Source organism: Leopardus geoffroyi, chromosome D1, assembly GCF_018350155.1.
Source record: "Leopardus geoffroyi isolate Oge1 chromosome D1, O.geoffroyi_Oge1_pat1.0, whole genome shotgun sequence".
Lineage (NCBI taxonomy): Eukaryota > Metazoa > Chordata > Mammalia > Carnivora > Felidae > Leopardus > Leopardus geoffroyi.
The window spans coordinates 68,790,113-68,815,416 of NC_059329.1; the positions used below are offsets into that span (position 1 = coordinate 68,790,113).

The following is a 25,304-nucleotide window of genomic DNA, read 5'->3' on the forward strand; positions in this document are numbered from 1 at the left end:
CAGACAGAGTGTTTTCGTGTCCTAAAAATCCTCTGTGCTCTGCCTGTTTGTCCCTCTTCCTGAACCTTCCCGGCCACTGGCGACCACGATCTTCTTACAGTCTCCACAGTTGCTTGACCTTCTTTTCCAAAACATCACATAGTTGCAATCACATAGTAGGTAGCATTTTCAGACTGGTTTCTTTCACTCAGCAATATGCATTTACATTTCTTCCATGTCTTTTCATGGCTTGGCAGCTTGTTTGTTTTTAGGGCTGAACAATAATCCATTGTCTGAAGGTAGCACAATTTTATCCATTCACCTATCAAATGGGCATTTTGGTTGCTTCCAAGTTTTGGCAATTATGAATGAGGTCACTATAAACGTTGCTGGGCAGGTCTTTGTATGGACATAAGTTTTCAACTTCATTGGGCAAATACCAAGGGGCCGATTGCTGGGTCATATGGTAAGAGTGGGTTTAGTTTTGTAAGAATCTGACAAACTGTCCTCCAAAGTGGCTGTACCAGTTTGCATCCCCACCAGCAACGGATGAGACTTCCTGTTCCTCCACATCCTCGCCAGCGCTCGGTGTTGGCGGTGATCGGTTTTGGCCACTCTGATAGCCATGTTGTGGTATCTCATTATTGTTTTTAATTTGCATTTCCTAATGACAAGTGGTGGGGAGCATCTTTTCATATGCTTATTTGCCACCTGTTCTGTTATGAGGTTTTGTTTTGTTTGTTTTATTTTCAGGAGTCTCTGAACTGGGGTGTCATTTTCTGGGACAGACAGAACGGGACATTCAGGAGCTTAGCGTCCATGGAGAGACTGTAGACTGGTCCTTTCTCCAGTGTTTATTTTCACCCACCTCTAAACTGAACTGTAGCATCATCCCCAATCATGAATGTAGGCAGCACACCTGTATTAAGGGTGCCTGTGCCTTTAGCACCAAAATAAATCACAGATGTTTCCAATTGTCCTCATAACTGTCGCAGGTTCCTTAGTCTCTGGTTTACACTTAAGGCTGTTTGGAAATCATGTAAGGTGTTAGACTCGGGGCTAGATCTTATTATTTAATATATTATTAGATATGTTACATGTGTTAACATTTTGCTTTGTGCATTTAAAGATACTATTCTAAGAAGGGGTCTGTAGGTTTCACCGGGTTGCCACAGTGACCCCTGGCGCACACAAGGTTAAGGACCCCTGGTCTGATGACCCTTAGGAACTGGGGATCAGGAGCTGTGTGGGGCTTGCCTGTGCACGGCAGCGGGGCATGCTAGGAAGAGCCTGGGAGCGACTAAGGTCAAATCTCAGCTCTTTCACTTACTAGTTCGTTACCCGGGGCCGATCACATCAGTGGCGTGAGTCGCAATTTCCTCTTCTGTAAAACAGCGATGTTAAAACCTACCTTACTCGCTTCGGCACGCACATCAAGCACCCTTGCTAGCACAAAGGAAGTCCTCAAAAGTACAATTCCTCTTTCCCTTCCTCCCTGTTCTCTTCTGTCTCCTCTTCTGTGACACGCAAGGTTCTAGCAGATGGCCTCTTCAAGGCCTCTTCTAAATGTGATATGATCCTGCGTCTTTCTTTTAATTAAGGCCAGACCAGGCGGTCCATTGTTGTTCAAGTCAGAGCTGGTGTCCTCATGCCCCATGGGATTGCCAGCCTCCTTTCCCAGAGCAGCAGTGAGAACCGCGGGCTCTCAGACCTTTTCTGGCCCTTCCTCTGTCCACCTTGGCGTTCTCTGGCTCCCCTCCAGGCTGCCTCATGGGTTGGGAATGCGTGGGCCGATCTGCCCGGAGTGCCTGCGATAGGGCCTTTGGCGTAGCATGTTCTGAGATCAGTGCGGACACTTCGTGTCTGGAACAGCTGATAGCAGACCTGGGAAACCCATTAATCAGTGTCCTCGGTGGCTCCCCTCTCCCAGCTTCTCCATCTGCAGCCTCAAGCCAACTGTCCTGAGGTGGAAAAACGTAGCCTATTGTTATTTTGGTGAGAAGGTGCTAAAGTGACAGAATGCTTCATTATACAGGAAGTAGGAGGATGGGGGGGAAACGTGGCCAGATGCCATCATGACTCCACATCCTGCTCCTTTTTTGTTTGCCTTCGTTAAGCACTGAATCAAAAAAGGCTTTGTGGTCACTGAGTTCAGATGGCATGTGTTATGGTTTTGTTTTCTGTTGTTTCACTATCCTGGGCCTTGGAACCATACTCTGTTTCAGCCCAGTCTTCAGAGTAGGTGAAAATGTCCGGTGTGCCGGCTTGAACGTGGCACTCTTTGTTAAAATGATTGCTGGAGCCTCGGCCTGATGGGCATCACCAGGGGAGAATCACTGTCCATACCCTGCATATCCTCCTCCCTACTCCAGCTCAGAGCCCAGAATCTCACCACGTCTGCTCCGTCCAGGCCTACAAGAGAGCAGAGTGTGAGGAAGCAACTTTCTGAAACTGAGCTGAGCCGAAAGGGGTTGGTGTTGTGTCTTCTGTCTTCGATATCGCCGGTGGGATGCAGGCTGGGACTGTCAGGGCTGTGTGACCTTCAGCATGGTGCTTAGCCTCTCTGTACCTCAGTTTTTTCAACTGTAAAATAGAGAAGGCAGTGGTTACCAAGAGAATCGGGTGAGTAGGAGACCTGAAGAAATTCATACAGTAAAGCACTTAGAATAGTGTCTGCATAGAGTAAGGTTACTGCCTTGGTCATGATGACCAGTTGCCAGAGCAAAAGAAATCTGAACAGCGGGGCTCTTGAGACCTCGGCTGGCCCTGTGGCCTGTGAGCCACTTCCCTGTCCACCTTCCTCCTAGTGGTGTCCGTGTCCCAGGGGAGGGCCGTACCCACGCACCTGCCCATGGAGGCTGTGCGTTGGAGCTCAGCCGCTGCTCTGCAGTCCTAGGCCAGGAGAGGTAAACCGGAGAAAGGGCCAGTCTACAGTCTCTCCGTGGGACGCTGAGCTCCTGAATGTCCCGTTCTGTCTGTCCCAGAAAATGACACTCGGGTTTCGTGATGAAATCGTCTAGGCTCTCCGAGAGAGGTTCTGGACATTATAGGAAGCCAAGACCACCCCTAGGCCTTTCCGCATTTTTACTGATGCAAGAGTGAGCTTCAGGGAATGGCTTTAGGGATCCCTCCCTTCAGGCTGTTAGGAGAAGCGGGTTGGGCAGAGCTTAATTTAGGGGGTTAATAGCAGCAGTGGTAACCAGTGCACAGTAGGTCCTTTGGTTTTTAATTTCTCTCAAGCCCGGGGGGCTGGTAAAGCTACCTTAAGTGCTCAGCTTCTAGGTGCCCAGAATCTGTCCAGTCAGCTGGGCCTTTTGAATATCTCTGCCTTACAGGTTTACAAAGCAAGAGGGGAGGAAGCAAGGTTTCATGTGGCCTGGAAAGTTATAAATAAGGTCATTGGCCAAAGGAGGGATTCCTCACCTGTCTCTCCCAAGATTCCTCCTGTTTCATGAGGTGTTTATAAAGGACCTAGAGCAATAATTAGCTTTTACTCAACACACACACACACACACACACATACTTAGGGTCATGATGTCAGTGTTCTAGATGCTGGAGAGAAAGCAGTGAGCTCTTAGTAAATGGTTGCTGCTAGAATAAAACCATTATTTGGTGCTGGAGGGAATATTCCAGAAATATTCCACATTTTATCAGTTCTAGAGCACTTTCCCATACAGAAGACCTTCCTTGTCTGCATCCTTTCTTGTTCTAAGCCTCTCATATTTCCAGTCCAAATGACAGAATCTGGCCATCTCTGAGCCGTCCCCTGCTGTGTTGGCTGGGGCTGGAATCTGAGCCTCTTGGCAGTTCTGTGATGTGGGTAGATATTTCTGGTACCATTTCATGGATGAGCAGACTGAGGCTAGGGGAGCCTGGGATCCCAAAATAGAGGAGGACTTCAGTTCTTGGTTCAGGTCAGGTTAGTGTTCTTTGACTACACTGCACTGCTCGGCTGTCTCTGGGGAGGTAGGCTGCAAGGATGTCCAGATGTGGAAAAGGAGAAGTTCTGGGCCCTCTAGAGGCCTGGAGGATACCAGGGTGACACGCTGTACCCTGGCATGCTTCCCCTAAAGTGCTTCACAGCGAGCCCCAACCCCCACCTGCAATCATGTTTCCAGACTGTGGCCAGAGACCTTGAAATCCTACATCTTCTTCAGCATGGAGCATATGCCTCCCAGCACATAGTAGGTGCTTCGCAAAGGAGTCCTGGAACTAGAAGGTGGGCTGAGTTGCTTTGACGGCGGGGGGGGGGGGGGGGGCGCTTGGTTTCTGGCTCTGGCTGGGGTTTTCTTCCTTACTTGGGGGTTGGCAGCTCTGGAGCCAGCTGCAGGGGGAGGCGATCCCTTATGGGCTTAATTGGAGCCGGCACTTTTGCTGGAAACTGTGGGAAGCAACAGAGAGCTCTCCAAGTGCTTAAAAAGTGGGTTTTGAAAAACAAACAAGACCTTGCCCACGCAGGGATGAAGCGGAGGTTAGATACAGCCTTTTTTTTTTTTTTTTTTTTTTTTTTGGCTTAGTTGAATAACATACTAGAAGGAACTCTGTAAGCCGGCCCCAGTCCCTTGGAAAGAGAGCCACATGTTTGTCGACAGGATGTTATACTCTCTGTATTAAGAGTCAACTTAATAACTGTTTATAAAACTTTATAACTTATAGAGCCCTTTTCACATGTATTCTGTGTGTGTGTGTGTGTGTAAATACCCTATGTAACCTTCCCCTTTAAGGCTATTAATGATACACATACTCTATAGTGGAAACAACACAGGTTGGTTTTCAGTCTCTGGGTCTCAGCTTTCCCTATCTACACAATGGGGATAACAGGTTCTATTAGGGGACATGGTGCAAGAGAATGTGCCTCTCCCTGGTTCAGGGGTCTGGTGGGAGCGTGGGGAGCAGGAGTGGAGTTAACTCTGAGAGTGGTGAGCAGTTCAGGGGTGCCCAGCACAACTGGTGGAACCCAGACATCAGCTAAGGGGAGATGCTCTTCTGGAACTACTTGCTCAGAGGGTGGGATGGGCCTCTTCTTGGAGGCAGGCAGGAGATTTGCAGGCCCTGAGGACCCACGGACAGCCAAACTGCAGGCTACCCTCCAAACCTAGTTCTCAGGGATATGTGACCGGGCCTCTGGCCACCACCATACTTCTTGTCAAGTGGGGCCTCTGAGTGGGAAGGTGTGTTTCTCCCCAGAGAGTACGAGAGAGCAGTGACCCAGTCTCGGCAGAGCTGGGGTAGACAGCATCATCCTGCTCCCCGCTGGAGGCCCGGTGCTGGTCCTCCCTTCTCTGTGAGCTCTGGCCATCCCCTCTCTGCTCTCTTCCCCTGCAGGAATCTGCCTCTCCCCTTGTCCCTTTCTGTTTGTCTTCTCTGTCCTCCCTCTGCCCGCTGGCCTTTCCCGTGCCTCCTTCCTTCTTTAGTACACAGAGCTATTTTCTTTTTTTTTTCCTTTAAAAAATTTTTTTTTAATGTTTCTTATTTATTTTTGAGAGAGAGAGAGACAGAGTGCAAACAGGGGAGGGGCAGACAGAGAGGGAGACACAGAATCCGAAGCAGTCTCCAGGCTCTGAGCTGTCAGCACAGAGCCCGTCGTGGGGCTCACACTCACAAACCGTGAGATCATGACTGAGCCGAAGTCGGACGCTTAATCAACTGAGCCTCCCAGGTACTCCAGAGCTGCTTTCTTTTTAATTGCAAAAGGTTTTCTGTTTATTGTTCCTTCTATAAAACATCAATTAGTTAATGGATTTCATATGCAAGGGAGGACCATTGCTATGTTTTAACTTGAATTGTGTGCTTCAGTTAAGGTTTTTTTTCCTTAAATAATGAGTGAAGCGTCATGTCCCTTTCCAGCAGTGTGGTCCTTTGTCCCCATCTGCACAGTGGGGCGAGTGAGACTCCTGCCAGGGTAGCAGTGGCCAAATGGGTGAATAAATGAAGTCCAGACAGTGGCAAGCCCCCAGCCCTACCATCTGAGTCATTGCAAAGATGTGTTGATCGTTGCTGAGTGGTCCCAGGCAAGGGCCTCGATTTCTCTGGATCTGGCTCTAGATTGACCAAGACTGTGGTTTTAGGGGCTTTGTTTCAGCGGTTACTTGGACTGGGATCAGCCCTGAGTCAGCGCTGCTGGTGGAGGTGACTCTGGGCGTTTCCCGAGTGTTCATGAGTAGTCTGTATCTGTCTTACTCCTGGACTCTGCCTCGCCTGGTCTGCTTGCTGCCTCCCTGAAAGCCTTCAGTAACTCCCTGTTTTCTGCGTGGGTGGGCTTCCCAGGGCCCCCTCCCATGGATGCTCTCTTTCTCTTTCTTTCTCTCTCGCTCTCTCTTGGGTTTCCCTCCACCCCTCCTTACCAGATACCTTTTTTTCACTCCTCACTTGTCCCACCCCAGCCCACGGGATAAGTAGGTTGCTGGTAGGGAGAGATAACTTCTCAGAGGGGAAAGGAAAAACTTGAACTGTGAACATTCCCAGAAGTTGCCTGTTATACTCTCTGACCATTGATTTCAGCAGCGTCTTGGGCTCTTCTGCTTCCACCCATTCTTAAAAATGGGTAAGCTCCTCCTTTTTTCTTCTAGATCTGTGTTGTTCGTTATGGGAGCCACTAGCCACATGGTTAGGGCACTTGAAGTGTGGCGAGTCCAAATTGAGATGTGCTGTAAGTGTAAGATACATACCAGATTTCAAGGAGTTAGTATGAAAAAAAGATTGTATGATACCCCTTCAGTACTTCTTATGTTGACTGCATGTTGAAACGATAGTTTTGATGTGTTAAATAAATGTATTAAAATTAATTTTCTCTTTTTTCCAGTTTTTCCCAAAAAAAATGTGGCTGCTAGAAAATTAAAAATTACACGTGTGGCTCACATTATATTTCTGTTGCAGTGGCTGTTAACTGGTGGCAATTTTGCCCCCCAGGGACATTTGGCAATAGAGATATTTTCTATTGTCACGCTCAGGGCAGAAGGGGGTTGCTATTAGCATCTGGTTGGTAGAGGCCAGGGATGCTATTAAACATCCTGCAGTTCATAGGTTAGCCCCCCGACAACAACAAATGATCCAGCCCCCAATGTCCATAGTGCCAAAGCTGAGAAACCGTGTTCTATTGGACACTCTCACTTTGGGTCATGTGGTCTTACGGGCAATGACTTCAAGATCAGAGGTCCTAGGGCATCGTAGAAATCGCATAATGGCCATCACCGGATAACCTGCAACTATGGGCAGGCAGGTTACTTAACATTTCACAGCCTCCATTTCCTCATCTGCAAAATGGCATGTTTCTAATAGTAAATGAAATCAGCATGCATCATGCGTAATACATAGCAGACTTCCACTGAATAGAAGTTACTGTTACTGTTAAAAATCAGAATCTTTTACTCTGTTGGCTCTGTGGATCAACTACAGGGATTTCTACATGCCTTCCAGATTTTTCTGAGTACCTGACACTCACACAACACCTTGGAAACTAAATCTCTTAACCTTTATGGGCTAAGGGTGTCTCTATAACCCTTTCTATTCCCAGCTTCAGGACCTCTTCACCCAGCCTGAGAGTGGCTTCCTTCCAGGTTTCTGCCTCTGCTCTTTCCCAATCCCTCTATGCATGTGCTTGGTGAAGTCCACCCAATTCCAGAAACTTTAGTGTCTTTTTTTTTTTCTTTCTGTGCTCAAGTGGGAGTAGCTGTGGGCAGAAAACGTGGCCTGTCCATCTGTTTCCCCAGCCCTCAACATGATGCCTAGAAAAAAACTGTGTTGAGTGTTATTTTGAATGAATGCATGGGCAAATGAATGATAAATATCCTTTCTTCTCGGCTCCTGGGTAGGACAGCTTAAACCTTGTCCTTGCCTACCTCAGCACTCCCCCTTCCACCCGCACCTGTGTTTGCGTTGGGGCCAGCAGTTTGTTTGTTCTATCTGGAGGGTTACAGTAATTCTTCCCGTGCAGGGTCGCAGCTATGGTGCAATACGCCTGGATCCCAGAAGTCCTGCCTTGTGTATGTGGACTTCGTCAGCCAGCCTAAGAGGGGATGCCCCCAGCCATTCCAGTGGCCCAGGCGTGGCCACTTCCAGAGAGCAGGAGCCCGAGATGCCCAGGCATGCCTCCTTCTTGGTGGCAGAGAGAATTCCCCAGCAGCCCCCAGCAGGCGGTGAGGAGAGGCTTTCCAGAGATGTGCCCTTCAAGATCCTCTGATAAAGAAAACACAACATGTTCTTTGGCAGGTTGTAATCCTGGGTGGGCAGGATGGTGTGGGGTTGGAGTCTCCCAATGTCTAGACACTGTGATGTACTCCCAGTTTTGAAAACATGTTAATTACAAGCCACTTTATAGTGTCAGGTTAACCCACCTGGAAGTTACGGGGAGTTTCTGGGCGAGCTTGCTCATTTCTTTTGTGTCAGCTGCATGTGGAGTCAGAACTGCATTGGGTGAGAATGGCCCAGAAGGCATGTGTCAGATGCTGTTATCTGCTGGTATCTGCAAGCTGTGAGGCCTCTTCACTGGGGAAGGAGTCTTTCTGGAAATAGACTGGGCCGTGTCTTGTGCACATCTGGATTTGGGATTTCCCCATTTAACCTTCGGTGGGTTGGGTATGGGGTACATAGCCCAATCCTGGGAGGTGGGTCAAGGTACGGGGACCATATGGATTTTCCCTTGGGATGTGTCAGGATTTGCTGTCGTTCCTAGCTGGCTTTGTGATACCTGAAGTTGTTTCCCCTACCTGACCCTAACCGTTTCTCTGGTGAAAGATGAAAAACCCCGTACTTCTTGGCGACTTCATTTCTTTCCTTCTCCCCCAAACCTGTGCTTTGAAACAAGTTGTTTAATAGGCCACACATTTTAGATAATGTCTTCCCTCCATTGTTTGAAAAGTCCCAAGGCACATCACTGCTTACCAGCATTTCTAATCAGCCACAGATAATCTGTGTTCGCATGAAATTGATAAAACAACAACAACAACAACAACAACACAAAAAAAACCCCTGCAAAATTAAGCAAGAGGGTGGTTAGTCACTTGGGGCCAAGTTGGACGGACCTTGGTTTGAAACTTAGCTCTGCCTCTTCCCAGATAAATTTTTCGGCAGTGGGACCTTAATGTCAGTGTATCCCATGAGTTACTTTCCGTCTCATTTGATAAGATAGTATGTGCACAGCCCCCAAGATAGTGTCTCAGTGAATATCGACTATGACACGGGGCGCCTCGCCTCGGTGGCTCAGTCAGTTGAGCGTCCGACCTTGGCTCAGGTCATGATCTCACAGTTCACGGGTTTGAGCCCCGCATCGGGCTCCGTGCTGGCAGCTGAGAGCCTGGAGCCTGCTTCGGATTCTGTCTCTCTCTCTCTCTTGCTCTCACTCTCTGCCCCTCCCCCTACTCTATCTTTCACTCAAAAATGAATAAAAATGTTAAAAAAAAATTAAAAGAATATACTGACTATGATATTTTGGTTAGTGTCTGCAAACATCCTGGTTTGGGGGAAACGTACGATTGGACTTGATTCATTGATTTATTGGGCGATGCAGGTCTTCTGGGTCAGTGGCTCTTCTGGCCTCTGGGGATACAGCGTGACTAAGGGAGACACGTTAGTTACCTGCTTTGTTGGAGGTTACACTGCACTGCAGGTGGAGGGAGGCACAGTGAACTAGTTAACAAATAAAAAAGACATTCTGGGTTGTGGTCAGCACCCTGGGAAAACAAGGAAACGTGAGAGTAAATGGGGTGGGGTGGGGTGGGGAAGATGCATCTGAGGAATGCAATGTTTGGGGCGAGACCTGAATGGCGAGAGAAGCCTCTATACGATGTGCAGCAGGGCTTCTGGGCAGCAGGAGCAGCAAGGGAAGTTCATCAGAATTCAGGAGATACTGACAATGGCATCCGGGCTTTCGTGAGTACCTCGTTGGACCCCCTAAGATAAAGGGGACGCCGAGAAAGGAAGCACCAGACAGGATGACCTAACCCGGCAGTTGGCAAAAAGTCTAAAATATTTACTGCCTGGTCCTCTACAGAAAGAGTGTGCTGACCCCTGAAGACTGGACAGTACGCACACTTATGGCCTTGGGGGACACAGGGCAGCTCGCAGGTGTGGGGGCCCGCGGCCTGGCAGCCTTCTGGGCACCCAGACTCCAGGCAGGGCACATCTACCCTGCTAAAGCACCCTGATAAAGGCCAATACATCTGCCCCCAAGGAATGTGAAACACCCCCAGCCTTCAAACTGGCGGGATCACCGCATCCGTGTCCCTGGGTGAGCTGGCCCGAGAGGTCTTGGAGGTGGAGCCCTGCTGCTTTCACTGAGAGAACTTCTGCTCGGGAGGAGGGGAGCAGGGAGACGAGCTGTCGGTCATTGCTGCCACGTAGCTAACGCTTACCGCGTGCTCGGCTGAGTTCTGCGGTCTATTGACTCCATCCCCGCAACAACCCTAATTCCTTGTTTATGGTGGAGGAAACGGAGGTCAACCCACTGGAGCCTAATGTGCTGCTGTGCTGGAAGTCACACAGCTGGGAAATGGCCTTCCTGCCTCCCAGCCCGGGCCCCTCCCTCCACGGCCATGTGCATTGTTTCCCTGTGGAGTTCCTTGGAGGGCTGTGCGGGGTTCACCTGTTGGCATGTGTGAATTACGTCCTGCTTAGACCCTAAGCCACATGCACCCAGCCACCTGCCTGTGTGGCCGTAGACCCTATAAAAGAGGAAGATGAAGGAAACCAGCATGTTCTTAACAGCGTGTTCTTCTGGCATATTCTGACCTGCTGTGTCCTCCTTGGGAAACACTCCAGGGCTCTTGGCCGAGTGTTTGCTGGTCTACATATGCCTGTGGAGAGGCAGGGGTGGCCTTGTTCTCCTTGGGCCCTTGGCCCGGCTCTGGGCTGGCTGCAGAAACAGCCGCTGGGCTCAGGTAAGTAGTCTCTCCTTTGCTGACCTCAGAGCAATAGGAGTCTGTGAACACGGAAGGAACACGTGGCCTTTTCTCATGCAGATGCATTACCATGTCCATAGTGGCCTTTCTGTAGAGGGCAGCCCAGGACAAGTCTGCTGCCCACTGATTGGGTCAGCCTTGCTTAGAACCGTGCGTGGTCACAGGATGAGGCGGCCCCAGTAAAGGAGTCAGAGTACTCATGATGGAGAAAAAAATGGTCCAGAAAGGGATAGTGAACCCAAACATGTGGGAGAGAGGTGTCAGGGAGGGTGATATGAGAAGAAAGAGCCAAGGCACCCAGGTGGCTCCGTCGGTTAAGTGTCCACCTTTGGCTCAGGTCATGATCTTGCAGTTCATGGGTTGGAGCCCCGCGTGGGGCTCTGTGCTGACAGCTCAGAGCCTGGAGCCTGCTTCGGATTCTGTGTCTCCTTCTCTCTCTGCCCGTGTCCCGCTAGTGTGCCCTCCCCTCTCAAAACTAAACATTTTAAAAAATTAAAGAAAAAAAAGAAGAAGAGCTTGATGGTAGAGTCACGGGGACCTAGTAGAGACTCCTGGCCCTGTGCTTTGTTAGCTCCGTCATCTCAGGCAGGCGTGACACGATGGACATGTGTTTGTGCTTTGGAACTGGAAGCCTGGGTCCGAATGTCAGTTCTTCCTTCCTAACGGTGTACAACCTTGGGCACTCCACTTAGCCATTCTGTGCCGTCATTTCCTAATTTGGGGTGGTTGTGAGGCTTGCATGAGTTAACGTGTGAGATGCCCTTGGATCAGTGCTTGACACAGAATTAGAGTTCAGTAAATGCCAGCTCCATTCATTCACGTCACCTGAGGCTCAGTTCCTCAGCTGTACGCTGGGCAAAGCAATGCGGCTTTCACAATGGAAATGAGTGCCTGCACCTAACACCGGCTGTAGGTCGGCATGTAGGAGATACGAAGTACATTCTTCTCCTGACCTCAGGTGGCCCCCAGTCATGACACCTGTTGAGCAGAAATGTGTGTCACCAGGAAGACTGATGACTGCTGGGCATGGCCCGGGCTGGGTTCTCTGGGCTGGGAAAGTACAGGTTGGTGGATGCTCAGACTGTGTTCTGCCTTTCTCGTTGGATTGAGTTACCATGATGTTGGCCCCTTCCAGAAGTCCCCAAGTCCTGGCTGGAAGGGGTGTCCTGCCATTGCTGTAGTTTTCCCGCTGGATCCTGCCAGGGCCTGCTGCTCTCCCAGCCACCTCACCAGTTAGGCCCCCGAAGGGTACTGGTCCACCCAGGGCCTGCTATGTATGCTCACCTCTCTTTTTTCTAATCCTCACCAAGCACTAGCCCTGTGCCAGGCTAGTGGCGTGGGACGCAGAGGCAAGCCAGGTATGACCCTGCCTTTGAGGAGATCACAAATTAAAATTCACTGAGAACCGGAGCAAGGGAGGGCTGTTGTGGATTCCCAGTCCGCTCTCTCCATGCCCCTGTCACCTGCGGTGGTCTCTGTGGCCCAGTGACCAAAGGCATGGTCTCTGGAGCCGAGTGCCTGGCTTCAAGTCCCGGCTCTGCCTCTTACTAGCTACAGCTGTGACATTGGCAAGACAGGTACAGGTGTCCCTGAATGAAGGACGGTGAGTGATGACTATTGTTGTGTAATGTGGGGACCCCTACCTGACTGGGCTTACAGGTTCTAAGAGCCTTAGCAAAAAGAGAAAGTGGTAACAGTGACCTAGCGTGTCTATTTCTGGATCCCGGATGGTTTGTGTATCTTAGCCCTACTTTTCCCCCACATGTGGATTATAACCCGCCTGAGATTTCTTAGCTTTGAGTATATCTGGCCTCAGCCCATTGGAGAAGGCTCCTTCCCCTGTTCTTCCTCAAGGAATGTGAGATTCCTCCACACCCTTTTTTTGGGGGAGGGGGGGTCGTGGAAGGGCCTGGGACTTCTGTTCTTAGGGAGAAGAGGGAGCCAAGACAGCCGGCTGCTCGGCCCCAGACCCGCACCTTGACTAGAAACTCCTGGCTGCTCACTGCACACACCAAGATGCCGGCAGCAGAGCCCAGGGGATGAAAATGCACGGGGTCAACTAGAAGAAAGACCAGTGAGGGAGAGCAGACTGATAGGCTACAAGGAACAAAAATAGTGTAATTTGTCACATCAAATGAATGTATTTAAGATATGTGCATTTCTTTGTGAATTGTATCTTAAAAAACAAAAAGGGTTTGGGGGCACCTGGGTGGCTCAGTTGGATGAGCGTCTGACTTCGGCTCAGGTCATGATCTCACAGTTCGTGGGTTTGAGCCCCACATCGGGATCTGTGCTGATAGCTCAGAGCCTGGAGCCTGTTTCCGATTCTGTGTATCTCTCTCTCTCTCTCTGCCCCTCTCTCTCAAAAATAAACATTAAAAAAAAAAAGTGGGGGGGGGGAGCATTGAACACATCTCAAACTCCAATCAGTGATATCCTCAAGTATTTGGAAGGAAATGTACTGAGTCTGCAATTTAGTTGGAATGCACCAAAAAAATAAGTTGATGAATGGGTAGAGGGATGGATGGATGAATAAATATGTCATAAAGCAAGGAGAGCAAAATGTAATTATAGAATCTAGGTGGTTGGTACTTGTTTGTTCACTAAAATTCCTTCAGCTTTTCTGTGTATTTGAAAACCTTTGGGAAAATGTTGTAAAGAAAATACTATAAAGCTATAAGATTACAAACAGGAAAAAAAAAAAAAAGAGCCTACAATAGAACAATATACACGCACATCTGGAAATATTTACCAACATTTAAAATGCTGTTTGACTCGGTGCCTGGGTGGCTCAGTTGGTTAAGCGTCTGACTTCAGCTCAGGTCATGATCTCACAGTTTGTGCATTAGAGCTCTGCGTCAGGCTCTGGGCTGACAATTCAGAACCTGGAGCCTATTTTGAATTCTCTGTCTCCTCTCTCTGCCCCTTCCCCATTCACATTGTCTCTGTCTCAAAAATAAATAAATGTTAAAAAAAATTTTTAAATGCTGTTTGGAAAGCTGGATGTTAATATGATGAAAAATAAAACTAGGCCTACATATTTTTTGCAATAGATGCCCTTTTTTATATTAGAAAAAAATATATTTTTTACTTTATATGTTTATGTATCTTATATGTTTTATATATAATTTTTTTTTTTAAGGGAAGAATGTTCCAGACAGGGGGCAAAGCAAATGAAAAAGGCCCTGTGTGTACATAGTGAGGCCATTATGGCTGGAGTGCAGAGAAGGAAGGAAGTGTGGTAGAAGCAGAAGACAGGAGAAATTAGAGGGCAAGGTCTTACAGGGCCTCAAGGCCATGATAAGGTCTGATTTTGAGCTCTTTGTGCCACGGGAAGACCTCGAGGTTGTGAGCTGGGAGTGAATGATCTGACTTCAGAAGGCCCTTTCCACTCCTTCGGGGGAGGGACTGTAAGGGAACAAGGGTGGAAGCTGGGCTGCCCACTCCCTCCAAACCCTCCCATTTTCTGGCCCAAACCTCGGTGTGCCATTTCTCCAGTGTCCACATCCTCGGCCTCGGGTGGCCACTCATGGACCCTCTCCTAGAGGGACTTCTTTTATGAAAGTCACCCGTCTGTCCCTCCAGCAAGTTTCTGCAGTCTTCACAGGTAATCCCCAAACAATGCAGCATTCATGATCTCCGTTTTATTTTTTCTCTGGTCCCAGCCAGCCGGTCTCTGAGGTTTCTCTCGTATCCTCTGCAATCCCACAGGGTGCTCAGCGATCCTTACATGTTTTAGTGGAGGAGGGGACATGTTAACAATAGACCACTGAGCACCTCCTGGAAACCTGGAAGAGGTAATATATAAGCTTATGACTTCAAGCATGGACTCTGGAGTCCCAGGTCAGCTCCTGCTCTAGTTCTGGGACCCTGGTCACGTCCTATAAGCTTCCCAAACTCCAGTTTCCCAGTGCCAGATAGTAATGAATATGCCTAACTCAGGGTTTCGGTAGGAATGAAACGAGACACATTTCTTACAAAGGGCTTAGCACTGTTCCTGCACATTGTAAGCAGGCAGCAAGTGCGGGCTCTAGTTTTTATTGTGGCACCAACAAAGGTGGGACAGAGTTGGCACTGTTGATTAGGCACTTCGACATCTGCAGAGGAAGGGTCCTGTGCTGTCCTGCCAGCGGGGGCTGGATAGGGACTGGCACGCATGCCCTGACTTCAGGGCGCTTGTGCCCAAGCGGGGAAAGACCGTGACGTATGACCAGCACCCAGAGGCAGGCGGCACTGCCTTGAGACCAAAGCCCCAATACAAGCGGACACACAAGGCCAAGGGGCAGAATGTTTGCAAATGAAACATTTGCAGACCCTGTGGTGGTTGGTCGCAGGTGCACCTCAGAGCGCTGGCTCGAGCTGGAAAGGAAGGACCGGGAGGAATGGAATGTTTCTCAGAGGCATTTGTATTATTATTATTTTTATTTTTATTTTTATTTTTATTTTTTTCAGAGCAGGCAGGGAGAGAAGGATATCTTTTTCCTTTTCCTTTCTGTGAATTTCTGAGGTTAGTGAGTGGTGTTCATTGTTACTCAGGAATAACTGGGTGTGACCCAGATACAGGAGAGCCAGACCGGGGCGGGGCCTGTCAAGTCAGATGAGATTTAGCTCCCTGCCCAGAGTGCCCCTTGAAATCCCCGGCAAGAGCCCCTGTCTGACCACCCAACCCACAGAGACTCCTCCATGGCTAGAAACTGAAGTGGCTACGTCTCTCCACTTAGTGCTGCCCTGAGGAATGGGGGTGTGAGGCCAGGCCCCTGCCACAAGCCCCCCATATTAGCGTGTGGGTGGCACTTGGGATGGCAAAGTCTCCGTCCTGTGATTCTGAGATGAGCTGTTTTCACCCATGGTAACCCAGTAACAGGGCCTTCCTGCCTGGGTTCAGATAAGCAGCTCGTCCTAAGGGCCAGTGAAGCTGGGAAACCACATGAGGAAGTGGGGCGGCATGTCCCTGGAACCAGAGCGCTGCCCCAGAGAACCGGCTCCCCCCAGGAAGATGGCACCATGCCTCACCTCCCATCGCTCGGCTCTCCGCCAGGGCCGCCAGCCCCCCAGATGCACTGGAGAGGGCTTGCATTGCCCGTGGCCAAACCCCTCACTGCCAAGGCACCTGCCACGGTGGCTTCCTGGACTTGCACGAGCTCAAGGTCCATCCGGCCCGTAAACTCCCACCCCAGGGAAGCATAGGAGGCTCAGCCCAGACCCAGGCCTGTAGGCCTTCTGGGCACCCAGCCTGAACCCCAGCTCCATTCAGCAGGCCGAGGTGTGCCCCACGCAGAGAAATGGTGAAAAGCCACCTTCCTTCGTCCTGACTGCACCCCTGAGGTCTGCTTTACTGGGGCGCCTGGGTGGCGCCGTCGGTTAAGCGTCCGACTTCAGCCAGGTCACGATCTCGCGGTCCGGGAGTTCGAGCCCTGCGTCAGGCTCTGGGCTGATGGCTCAGAGCCTGGAGCCTGTTTCCGATTCTGTGTCTCCCTCTCTCTCTGCCCCTCCCCCATTCATGCTCTGTCTCTCTCTGTCCCAAAAATAAATAAACGTTGAAAAATAAGCTTTACTGTCATGTCAGATACGTGGTTCGGAGCACAGGTCTTGGACCCCCGTTGCCTCCGTTTGTATCCAAACTTGACCACTTACTCATCCCGTGACCGACCCGAGGGACTTTCTTCCTGTCTTTTGCTCCTGTTTCTTAGCTCAAAAATGGTGATACTAGGGGCACCTGGACCAAGTGACTTCACTTTTTCTGTTCCCCAGTTTGCTCATTCACCAAGCGGAGATGATGAGGACACTGACCTCACAGGGCCGTGGGAACGATGAAATACATAAAGTGATCAGGACAGTGCCTGGCAAGTAGAAAGTCCTGGGCCCATAGAGTTTAGGGTTACTCCTCCTTTTCTTTTTTTTTTTTTTTTTTCAACGTTTATTTATTTTTGGGACAGAGAGAGACAGAGCATGAACGGGGGAGGGGCAGAAAGAGAGGGAGACACAGAATCGGAAACAGGCTCCAGGCTCCGAGCCATCAGCCCAGAGCCCGACGCGGGGCTCGAACTCACGGACCGCGAGATCGTGACCTGGCTGAAGTCGGACGCTTAACCGACTGCGCCACCCAGGCGCCCCTACTCCTCCTTTTCAACAAGGTGCAGAGCGCTGGGGAAACGCAGGCCCCGGCCTTCCTGCCGCCTCCGGGCGCTGGCTTTCCGTGCCCCTCCTCACCGGAACATCTGCACACAGAGCCCCCAGGGAAACTGGAGGCAGAGTTCAGAAGCGGAAATCAAATCTCCAGACTGCTAACCCCTGGCTTAGCCCCTGGTCCCCTAGGCACTTCCCTTGGGGGACTGAATACCTTTAGCATTCTTGGCATGGTCCCAATACACCCACCCGCTTGTGGATCGGAACATGCATCATGCCATCAAGAAGTGGGTACTGCCTGCTCGGCTCCTCTTGGATCGTGAGAGAGTCTTGTGTGGCTGAGGCTGCCCCAGCCCTGTGCCTGAAGCATGATCGGTGCCTCGACTGTGGGCTAGTCTGCTCGTCCCCCGTTCCCACCCCTTGATAAGTAAGAGCTGATTTTTCCATGTGGTGTTTGTCTCTCCACGAATGCACTGCCAAGCTTATCTATACAATGGATTTCCTGCTGGTGTTGGGTCTGCCCCACTCCCCACTGGGTAATAAATTGATGTCGCCCGAGCACGCAGATCTGCTGACGTCCGTAATGCTGGTGGCCTTGGCAGACCCCAGCTAACCCCCGCCTGGGTGGGAAAGGCAGACATAAACCCTGGCTGACATGAACCACAGATCCCAGTTACTGATAGAGAGCCAGAACTGGGTGGGCGGGGTGGGTGTGAGAAGTTCGTGTGCATCTACCAACTGTTTATCAAGGACGCCTGTGTGCCAGGCCATGTACTGGGCTCTGAGCATAACAGAAATGCAGGGGACACAGGGAGAGAGTTTGAGGAGCCCCCGCGCTGGCCTGGGAAACATGCAGATCATTATAACGGCAGAGCCTAGCTCCGGGGTAACATTTAGCATGGACCCTGTGGACAGAATGTACCGTGTCACTTGGGGCTCGAGGAAGGCCTCGGGGCTGAGTCCTAATGAAAAGTTTTCTTTCCTTGGCACCCGGTCCTCAGCAGCGAGAGCCCAGACGGGTCTGGGAAATGTGGAGAGTTTTTCACATTGAGTTATCATGAGCCTTTGCATCTGGGGTCTGTTTGTACTACACCCAACATCTGGAGCATCACCTGTGGGCACGCTGGGGAAGCCTCCTTCTTTCCTGTCCTCTGCCCAGGCCCGGGGCAGTTGCGCTTTGTGGCCTCTAGTCAGAACTCCCAAGTTCCCATCTTAATCATAACAAGTGTGTTCCGAGAGGAACCGGCCCGGCCCCTGCCGGCAAGCCTTCTCTCCTGTCTTGATAACATCTGCACCAAATTTGCTCCCTTTATATAATTGGGCCCGTTGGTATTTGCTTTGACTTTAGATTACAGTATGCCTGGCGTCTCTGAAATTTTAGGCCCAAAGTATGTGCTGGGGCCCAGAGTGGTGGGAAAACTGACCTTTTGCAGGTGGGATTTCAGGTTTAGCCAGTACCCTGGCTACTGTTTGCATGAAAAATGCACAGCAGCCCCTGCCCCACCCCCCACCTCACCCCACTGGTGGGAAGGGGATCTCCTGCCTTGCTCTGGGAGTGGTGCTGGGTCAGGCCTGGTGGATAGAAGGGTGCAGGCGGGCTCCCCTCCTCCTCCTCCTCCTCCTCCTCCTGCCCATCTTCCCCCACATCCTCCTACCCCCACACCATCCCTGGCTTTGGAGTGACAGCACTCAGCAAACAGAAGAAGATGCACTAATGGCAAAGAAATGCAGTGAATCCAGGCTTAACCCCAAAGCCAACCTCAGAGTGTCAGGGTTCGGAATCTTACTTTGAAATGCCCGTCATGGTCTGGCCAAGGCAAGCCAGAGGAGCTGTTTGGGGTGTGAGATAAGGAGTGGGGGCGGTGGCTCTCCCCAGTGTGCTCTAACTAGAAAGGAAGCAAATGGATTTGCACACCCGTTCCCCGACATCTCTGGAGTGAGTCGTATCTCAGTGGTGACTTCATTTCCCCTAATGGGGTTTCTGCAAACTCTCTGGAAGGTTCCAGCTGGTAAGCCACGCTGATTGTGGTGTGGGAGTTTGTGATATGCTTGTTTGCACTTGCCCTTTGAGACCCCAGAGGCCCCAGATGAGTGATAACTGGATGATGGAATATTTGCTAGGGGAAGGGACGTGCATTTTTCAAAGATAAGGTTTGATCCTGAGCAGAAGGGAAGCTTCCAGATGCCTCTGACATGTTGAGCAGTGAGGTGTGGGTGGGTACAGATCTCTTTCCCTGTTGCCTTGCTGGGGTATCCGCCCCAGGTGCACTCTTGCCTCTTGAAGTTGCTTCAGGGACCGCCCAGCGGCAGGGCGGGGTGCTGCCCAGGGGTCTCTGACTCTTTCAGCCAAAACACTGTCGTTTTCCTGTCTAGATGGTTCTGGCACTCCCTTGTGATTTTGTTTAAATGGAAGGGCTTTTGCCCAGTGTAACCAATGAGGTCATTACATGTTGTCCCTTCTCTCGTAACAGGCTGTAGCTTCCTTGGGGAAGGGCCCTTGTCCTGTTCAACACTGCAGCGTCCATTGAAACCTAGTGTGGGACTCGTATAGAATCCCGTCCTGTCACCTCCGCTCACCACAGCCTGCAGGACCAAGGCCATACTCCTTCACTTAGTGTTTCAGACCCTTAGCGTCTGGCTCCAGACTGACTCTCATCTCTTCTCCCTCCTTCCTTTCCCTTCCCTCAAAGTACCCTTCTCTACCCACCTTAAAGAACTTCTTTCTCTTTGAACGGATGGTCCCCTCTGCTGCAACGTTCTTTCTTCTTTTTATTCCTGGTAGAAGTCGTACGGCAGTAGGAGCTCAGCCTGATGGGCTCTGGAGTGAGACCACCTGGGTTTGCATCCTGATTCTGTCCCTTCGGATCTGGGAAGCCAGGAGCCAGTTCCCTCGCTGCGTTGTGCCTCAGTTTTCCCATCTGTGAAATGAGGATGACAATAGTTTCTTCCTCTCGTCTCTGTGGTGAGGAGGAATCACTAACCACAGAGGGCTCTGGTCACTTACTCCAGAAGTCTGAGTTTGCCACTAGGCTCAGGCTCCCTTGAAGACAGGGACTGGGACTCAGCGAATAACAGAGTCTACACTAGTGTGTACCAAATTCCATACCATACGCTTTTTCTTCTCATGCAAGCATTTTCTTAAGATATGACTCGCACACCATATCAGTCACCCTTTTAAAGTATGTAATTCAATGGTTTTAATGTAGTCACAAAGCTGTGCAAGCACCACAACTATCGAATTCTCGAATGTCTTACCACCATAAAAAGAAACCGCATGCCCATTATGGGTCATTCCCCACCCCACCCCTGTTCCCAGGCAACCCCTAATCTACTGTCTGCCTCCCTGGATTTGCCTACTCTGGACATTTTACACAAATGGAATCATACGATATGTATCCCTTTGGGTCTGATGTCGTTTGTTTGGCATGACGTTTTCAAGGTTCATCCATATATCAGTACTTCGTTCCTTTTTATAGTTGAATAAGCCATTGTATCAATAGACCACATTTTGTTTATTCATCAACTGATAGACATTTCGGTTTCTATTTTTTGGCTCTAATGAGTCGTGCTGCCGTGAACATTCATGGGTACGTTTTTGTGTGAACATATGTTTTTACTTCTCTTGGGTATAAACATGGGAATAGAATTGCCGGCTCATATGGCAGCTCTATGTTTAACTTTTTGAGGAGCTGCCAGACTGTTCCAAAGCATCTGTACCATCTTGCAAAGCATCTGCCTGCCAGTAACGTATGTGGGTTTCAATTTCTCCACTTCTTCACCAACACTTGTTTTTGTCTGAACTTTTTGATTACAGTCATCCTAGCGGGTATGAGGTGGTATCTCGTGTGGCTTTGATTTACATTTCCTTGATGGATAAGGATATTGAGCATCTTTTCATGTGCTTTTTGGCCATTTGTATATCTTCTTTGAGAAAGCATCTATTCAGATTATCTCCTGTTCCTTAACTGGGTTGTTTGTCTTTTTTTTTTTTTTTATTGGCGAGTTGTAAAATTCTTTATATATTTGGGATACCAGTCCCTTACAAGATAGACGATCTGCAGATATTTTCTCCCATCTGGGGGTTGTCTTTTCGCTTTTTTTTATTATGGCCTTTGAAACACAAAATCTTTTAGGAATAAAGTCCAATTTATCTCTTCATTTGTTGCTTGTGCTTTTGGTGTCACATCAAAGAAATCATTGCCTGATCCAAGGTCACAGAGATGCACCATAAGCTTTTTTAATGGAATCTTATTTTCAATAATTCCCCAAGGAAAGAGCAGTAGACCCATTCACAGATGAGGAAGCTAAGGTATCAAATGCCAGAGCTGGGATTTAAGCCCAGTTCAGTCTGACTCGGAACCTCAAGTGTATCTATGCTCCCCCCAAGTCCTTTTACTTCTGTGTCCTTTGTAGGGTGTGGCACAGTGCCTGGTTAGGCCCACAGATAATGTACCTCGGGTGGATGAATGGCAGGTCCCAAAAAGGTGCTTGGTTTGTACTTGCTGGTTGATTTGCGTGGACCAGTTAGGTGTTGACTAGGAGTTTGCGTCCACAATGCTAGAGATCACTGAGTGTTTCTCTCTTACCTCTGCAGTGTCTCATTGTTGGGGGAGGACCATGTGGTTTGCGCACTGCCATTGAACTTGCCTACCTAGGGGCCAAAGTGGTTGTGGTGGAGAAGAGGGACACCTTCTCCAGGAACAATGTCCTGCACCTCTGGCCTTTCACCATCCATGACCTACGGGGACTGGGAGCCAAGAAATTCTACGGGAAGTTCTGCGCTGGCTCCATTGACCACATCAGTGAGTAGAGCCAATGGTGGCACCCCATTCAGGGAGGGGTCTGACCCTGGGTGGGGCACATCTCTCCACACTAAGGAGTCTCCAGGATGTTCCAGCTTACAAGTCCCTGGGGGATCCGTGCATTCAACTGGCAGACATTTCACGAAGGGCCTGCTTTGTGCCTCGTGCTGGCATCTATGCTGGGTATGCCCCACGGAGCAGTAAGCACGTCTTGTTCACCAGCGTATCTCCAGGGTGTAAAAGGGTTCTTGGCACATAGTAGATGTCTGGTAAATTTCTGTTGAATGAATGAAGTATGGGAAACCGAAACAGAGGCAAGTGACATGGTCTGCACTCTCAGAGAGCTCACCGATCTTGTCAACAATCAACTGCACTTTAATAGAGTAGTCAGACTTGCTGGAGGAGTTCAGAAGAGGGAGGCACACAAAACCATTAAGTGGGCCTCTTAGATGTTGTGTTGTGGTGCTGGGGGAAGCCACGGCAGGTTTTAGAAGAGAGGAATGACACAATCGGCAGATCCCGTACCAAGTTTCCTTGAGTTTTAAAAAGAGAGAGGGCATCATGGTGGGTGTTCATCCAGACAAGGAGGGGAAGGAGAGAACATGGATTCCAGGCCCTAGGCCAGCCCTGTAAGCTTAGCATGCTCGGGTAGGGCAAGGTGAGCACTGAGGCCCTTTGGCTGTGCATTCCTCAGGCCTGGGTCTCTCCAGGCAAGATCTGTGCAGACCAGCTGTAGGACAGACTTCCCCTAATGCTTAACAGGGAGGAGGTCTTTCGTCACCTTGTATATAAGACTGTGACTCATAAAAGGGAGATTAATGCTATGGGGAGAGTTCAAGGGTTTGAACAGATCTGGGCCCCAAATTGGTCTTGCCCATTTGCTGTGTAACTTGGGTCAAATTCCTTAACCTTCCCCAAGCCCCAAGTTTTGTCTCCTGCACATGTGATTAATGCCTGCCTACCAGGACCAGGATTAAGTGAGGTCAAGTTTGTGATGTGCTTCTCACTGTGCCTGGCAAGTAGTAGGTACTTGGGAAGCGCTTTGCATCCGCTGGTGTACAGTGAGCAAGAAGCGGCCGGGGTCCCCAACCTCAGGGTTCAGTCTCTCAACCAGTGGGCGGGAAGAGAACCCTGAGAGCCATGTTCTCATGAGGACAGGAGCCGATGGGAAAGGGCGTGGGGGCTCAGAGGAATGACTGGAGACAATGGTCAACCACATAGGGTGTAATTTAGTCACAAGTAAAGAGAACCTATCAGCAGTGGCCCCACACTTTATTCCCACTCTGGGATGAGAAAATTCCAGGAGTCCATTGGAAAGAAATTTGGATTCGCCCATAAGGCCGCAGTGTCAGCTTTCAGGGTATTCCCTACCACCCACAGAAGAATTTTTGTTGGTTACCAACCCAGGATGACAACATTGAGTGCCACTCTCTCATCAAGGCTTCCTGAGAGGCAGAGCTGGGTCTTTGTGAGGGCCCCAGTCTGTTGGGCTGCCTTCCCTGTGGGCCAGGAGCCCCTCTGTGCCCCATTGGTGGGGCTCCAATTTAACCCCTAGTTCTTGGAAAAGTCCCAGTATGCAGAAACACTGGCAGGACTCTGGATCCCAGCTTCTGGCATTCAGGGCGCTCATTGCCAAGAGCAATTCCAGTGCCTGTGAGAAGGGAGGCAGGGAGAATTTTTTGAACACCTAATGTGTGCTGGAACAGGATAGATTAGCAACCTTGAAATGATGAGGAGAGACCTGGCCTGTTTCCAGGCAGGAAGGGGGATTGGGTTCTTTGAGCCCCAGCTGATTGGCTTCTTTCCAGACCAACCGTGGCCTCCAGTCCCAGTGGCGCCCAGCCCTCAGCACTGCTCAGCAATTCTCCATGGTCCTGTGTCAGCATCCTCCTCCAGTCCCCAGGCGACTGCTCTGAACCTCCACCACAGCCGCCTCCTTCTGAGCAGATGGCCTTCCTCCTGTGCTCTGGGGGAGAGAAGCCACTGGCGGGTACTCCTCAGTCCCAGCCCCCTCCTTCCTCCTGCACTCGCTTCCACCCCAGTACCCATTCCTTCCTCTTGCCCCATGTAGGAGGCAGAGCTGGCCGCTCAGCTCCCCTCTCTCCCTCCTGGCTTCCTGCTCCCCCAAGCCCTCTGTTATTTCCTTTACCGTTTTCTATTTCAAAACATTTATTCTAGAAAGGGAGGATATAGACTTTGTCTGTGCCTCTCCTGTTCATGCCTCCTTCCTTTGTAATCTGACTTCTCCCCCACCACCCTGCCAAAGAGATTTCCACAGAGATTTCCACCCCCAGGAAGCCTCCTAACTCCCAAGCGCCTCTTTGTAATCCTTAATCTGTCTGTGGGGATCTGGTATTCTCCTGGCTTCCGGGACTGCAGCTCAGGCGCTGTTCTGCCGCTCCCCTGCCCCCAATCACCATGCTCTGACCCAGTCTGTTTACATGTGTTTCCTCCACTAGAGTGAGTTCCATATCTCTTGTGCCTCCCATGGCACCTGGCCCATTGCAGATGCTCAGTAAATGTTAAGTGAACAAAGCCCAATAAATACAGAGGGACCCACAGAAAGTTTCTTGCTCTATAGAAAAATATTTGGAGACATCCCCACATGTGCTGAATGGCAAGGCCAAGGGAGAGATAGGAGGTGACACTTACTGGGAAAGTTTAGAAGAGTGGGTGGGAGGTGAATTATCACAAGCCCAGTTCCATAGGGAGAATTCCCCAGCCGCCCCTGACCGTGGGTGGCTAAGAGCTTAGGCTCAGTCTGCCATGAGATGAACCATTTTATCACTGACTTTACTTGTGACCATTTACTCTCTTTGTCTACTTCCCTTTCCATCTCTACCTTGTCAAACTTATAGCCTATCTCAGGAAGGAGGCAGGAAAGAGAGAGCCTCCGTTATTATGGCATTATCTAAAAGCTAGAGCACAGTGTAGGAATCAGACAGATCTGGGTCCACATTGTAGTCTTGCTGCTGTGTCATCTTGAGCAAATCACTTCACCTCACTGAGCCTCAATTTCTTGTCCATTAAATGGGAATAATTATCCCAAAGGGTCACAATAAGGGTTAAGTGAGAAAACACCAAGTGGCTGGCACATAATTAGTTCTCGGTAGTGATCACGGTTGGTACATGACTATGCACAGAGATCATCGAAGAGTGATTATATAGTACCCTGTATGCAGGAGGCACTCAAGCACTACTGCTGACACGTCTTCTCTTTCCCCTTTCCTTTCTAATAGGTATTCGTCAGTTGCAGCTCATCCTATTCAAGGTGGCCCTGATGCTGGGCGTTGAAATCCATGTGAATGTGGAGTTTGTGAAGGTTCTAGAGCCTCCTGAAGATCAAGAAAATCAAAGTACAGTATACTTTTCCTTTCATATCTAGAAATCAGATATCGTAAAATGGAAATCACATTTGTAGTTCTCAGAGGATGTTTCTGTAAGAGTTATTCTTGTTGGGGACTGTTTGGTATAATTCCGTCAAGGATATTTTACCTTTTTG

General features: G+C 49.9%; 1 protein-coding gene across 21 annotated transcripts in view; it reads left to right on the forward strand.

The window, feature by feature from the left end:
- MICAL2 (microtubule associated monooxygenase, calponin and LIM domain containing 2) overlaps nucleotides 1-25,304 on the forward strand; it is a 223,007-nt gene that overhangs the window by 65,173 nt on the left and 132,530 nt on the right. For all 21 annotated transcript variants that reach the window (XM_045484534.1, XM_045484525.1, XM_045484539.1 and 18 more), the window contains exons 3-4: nucleotides 21,595-21,802; nucleotides 25,042-25,158. In XM_045484534.1, the coding sequence (XP_045340490.1) occupies nucleotides 21,595-21,802; nucleotides 25,042-25,158 (325 nt within the window). The remainder of the gene's footprint in view (nucleotides 1-21,594; nucleotides 21,803-25,041; nucleotides 25,159-25,304) is intronic.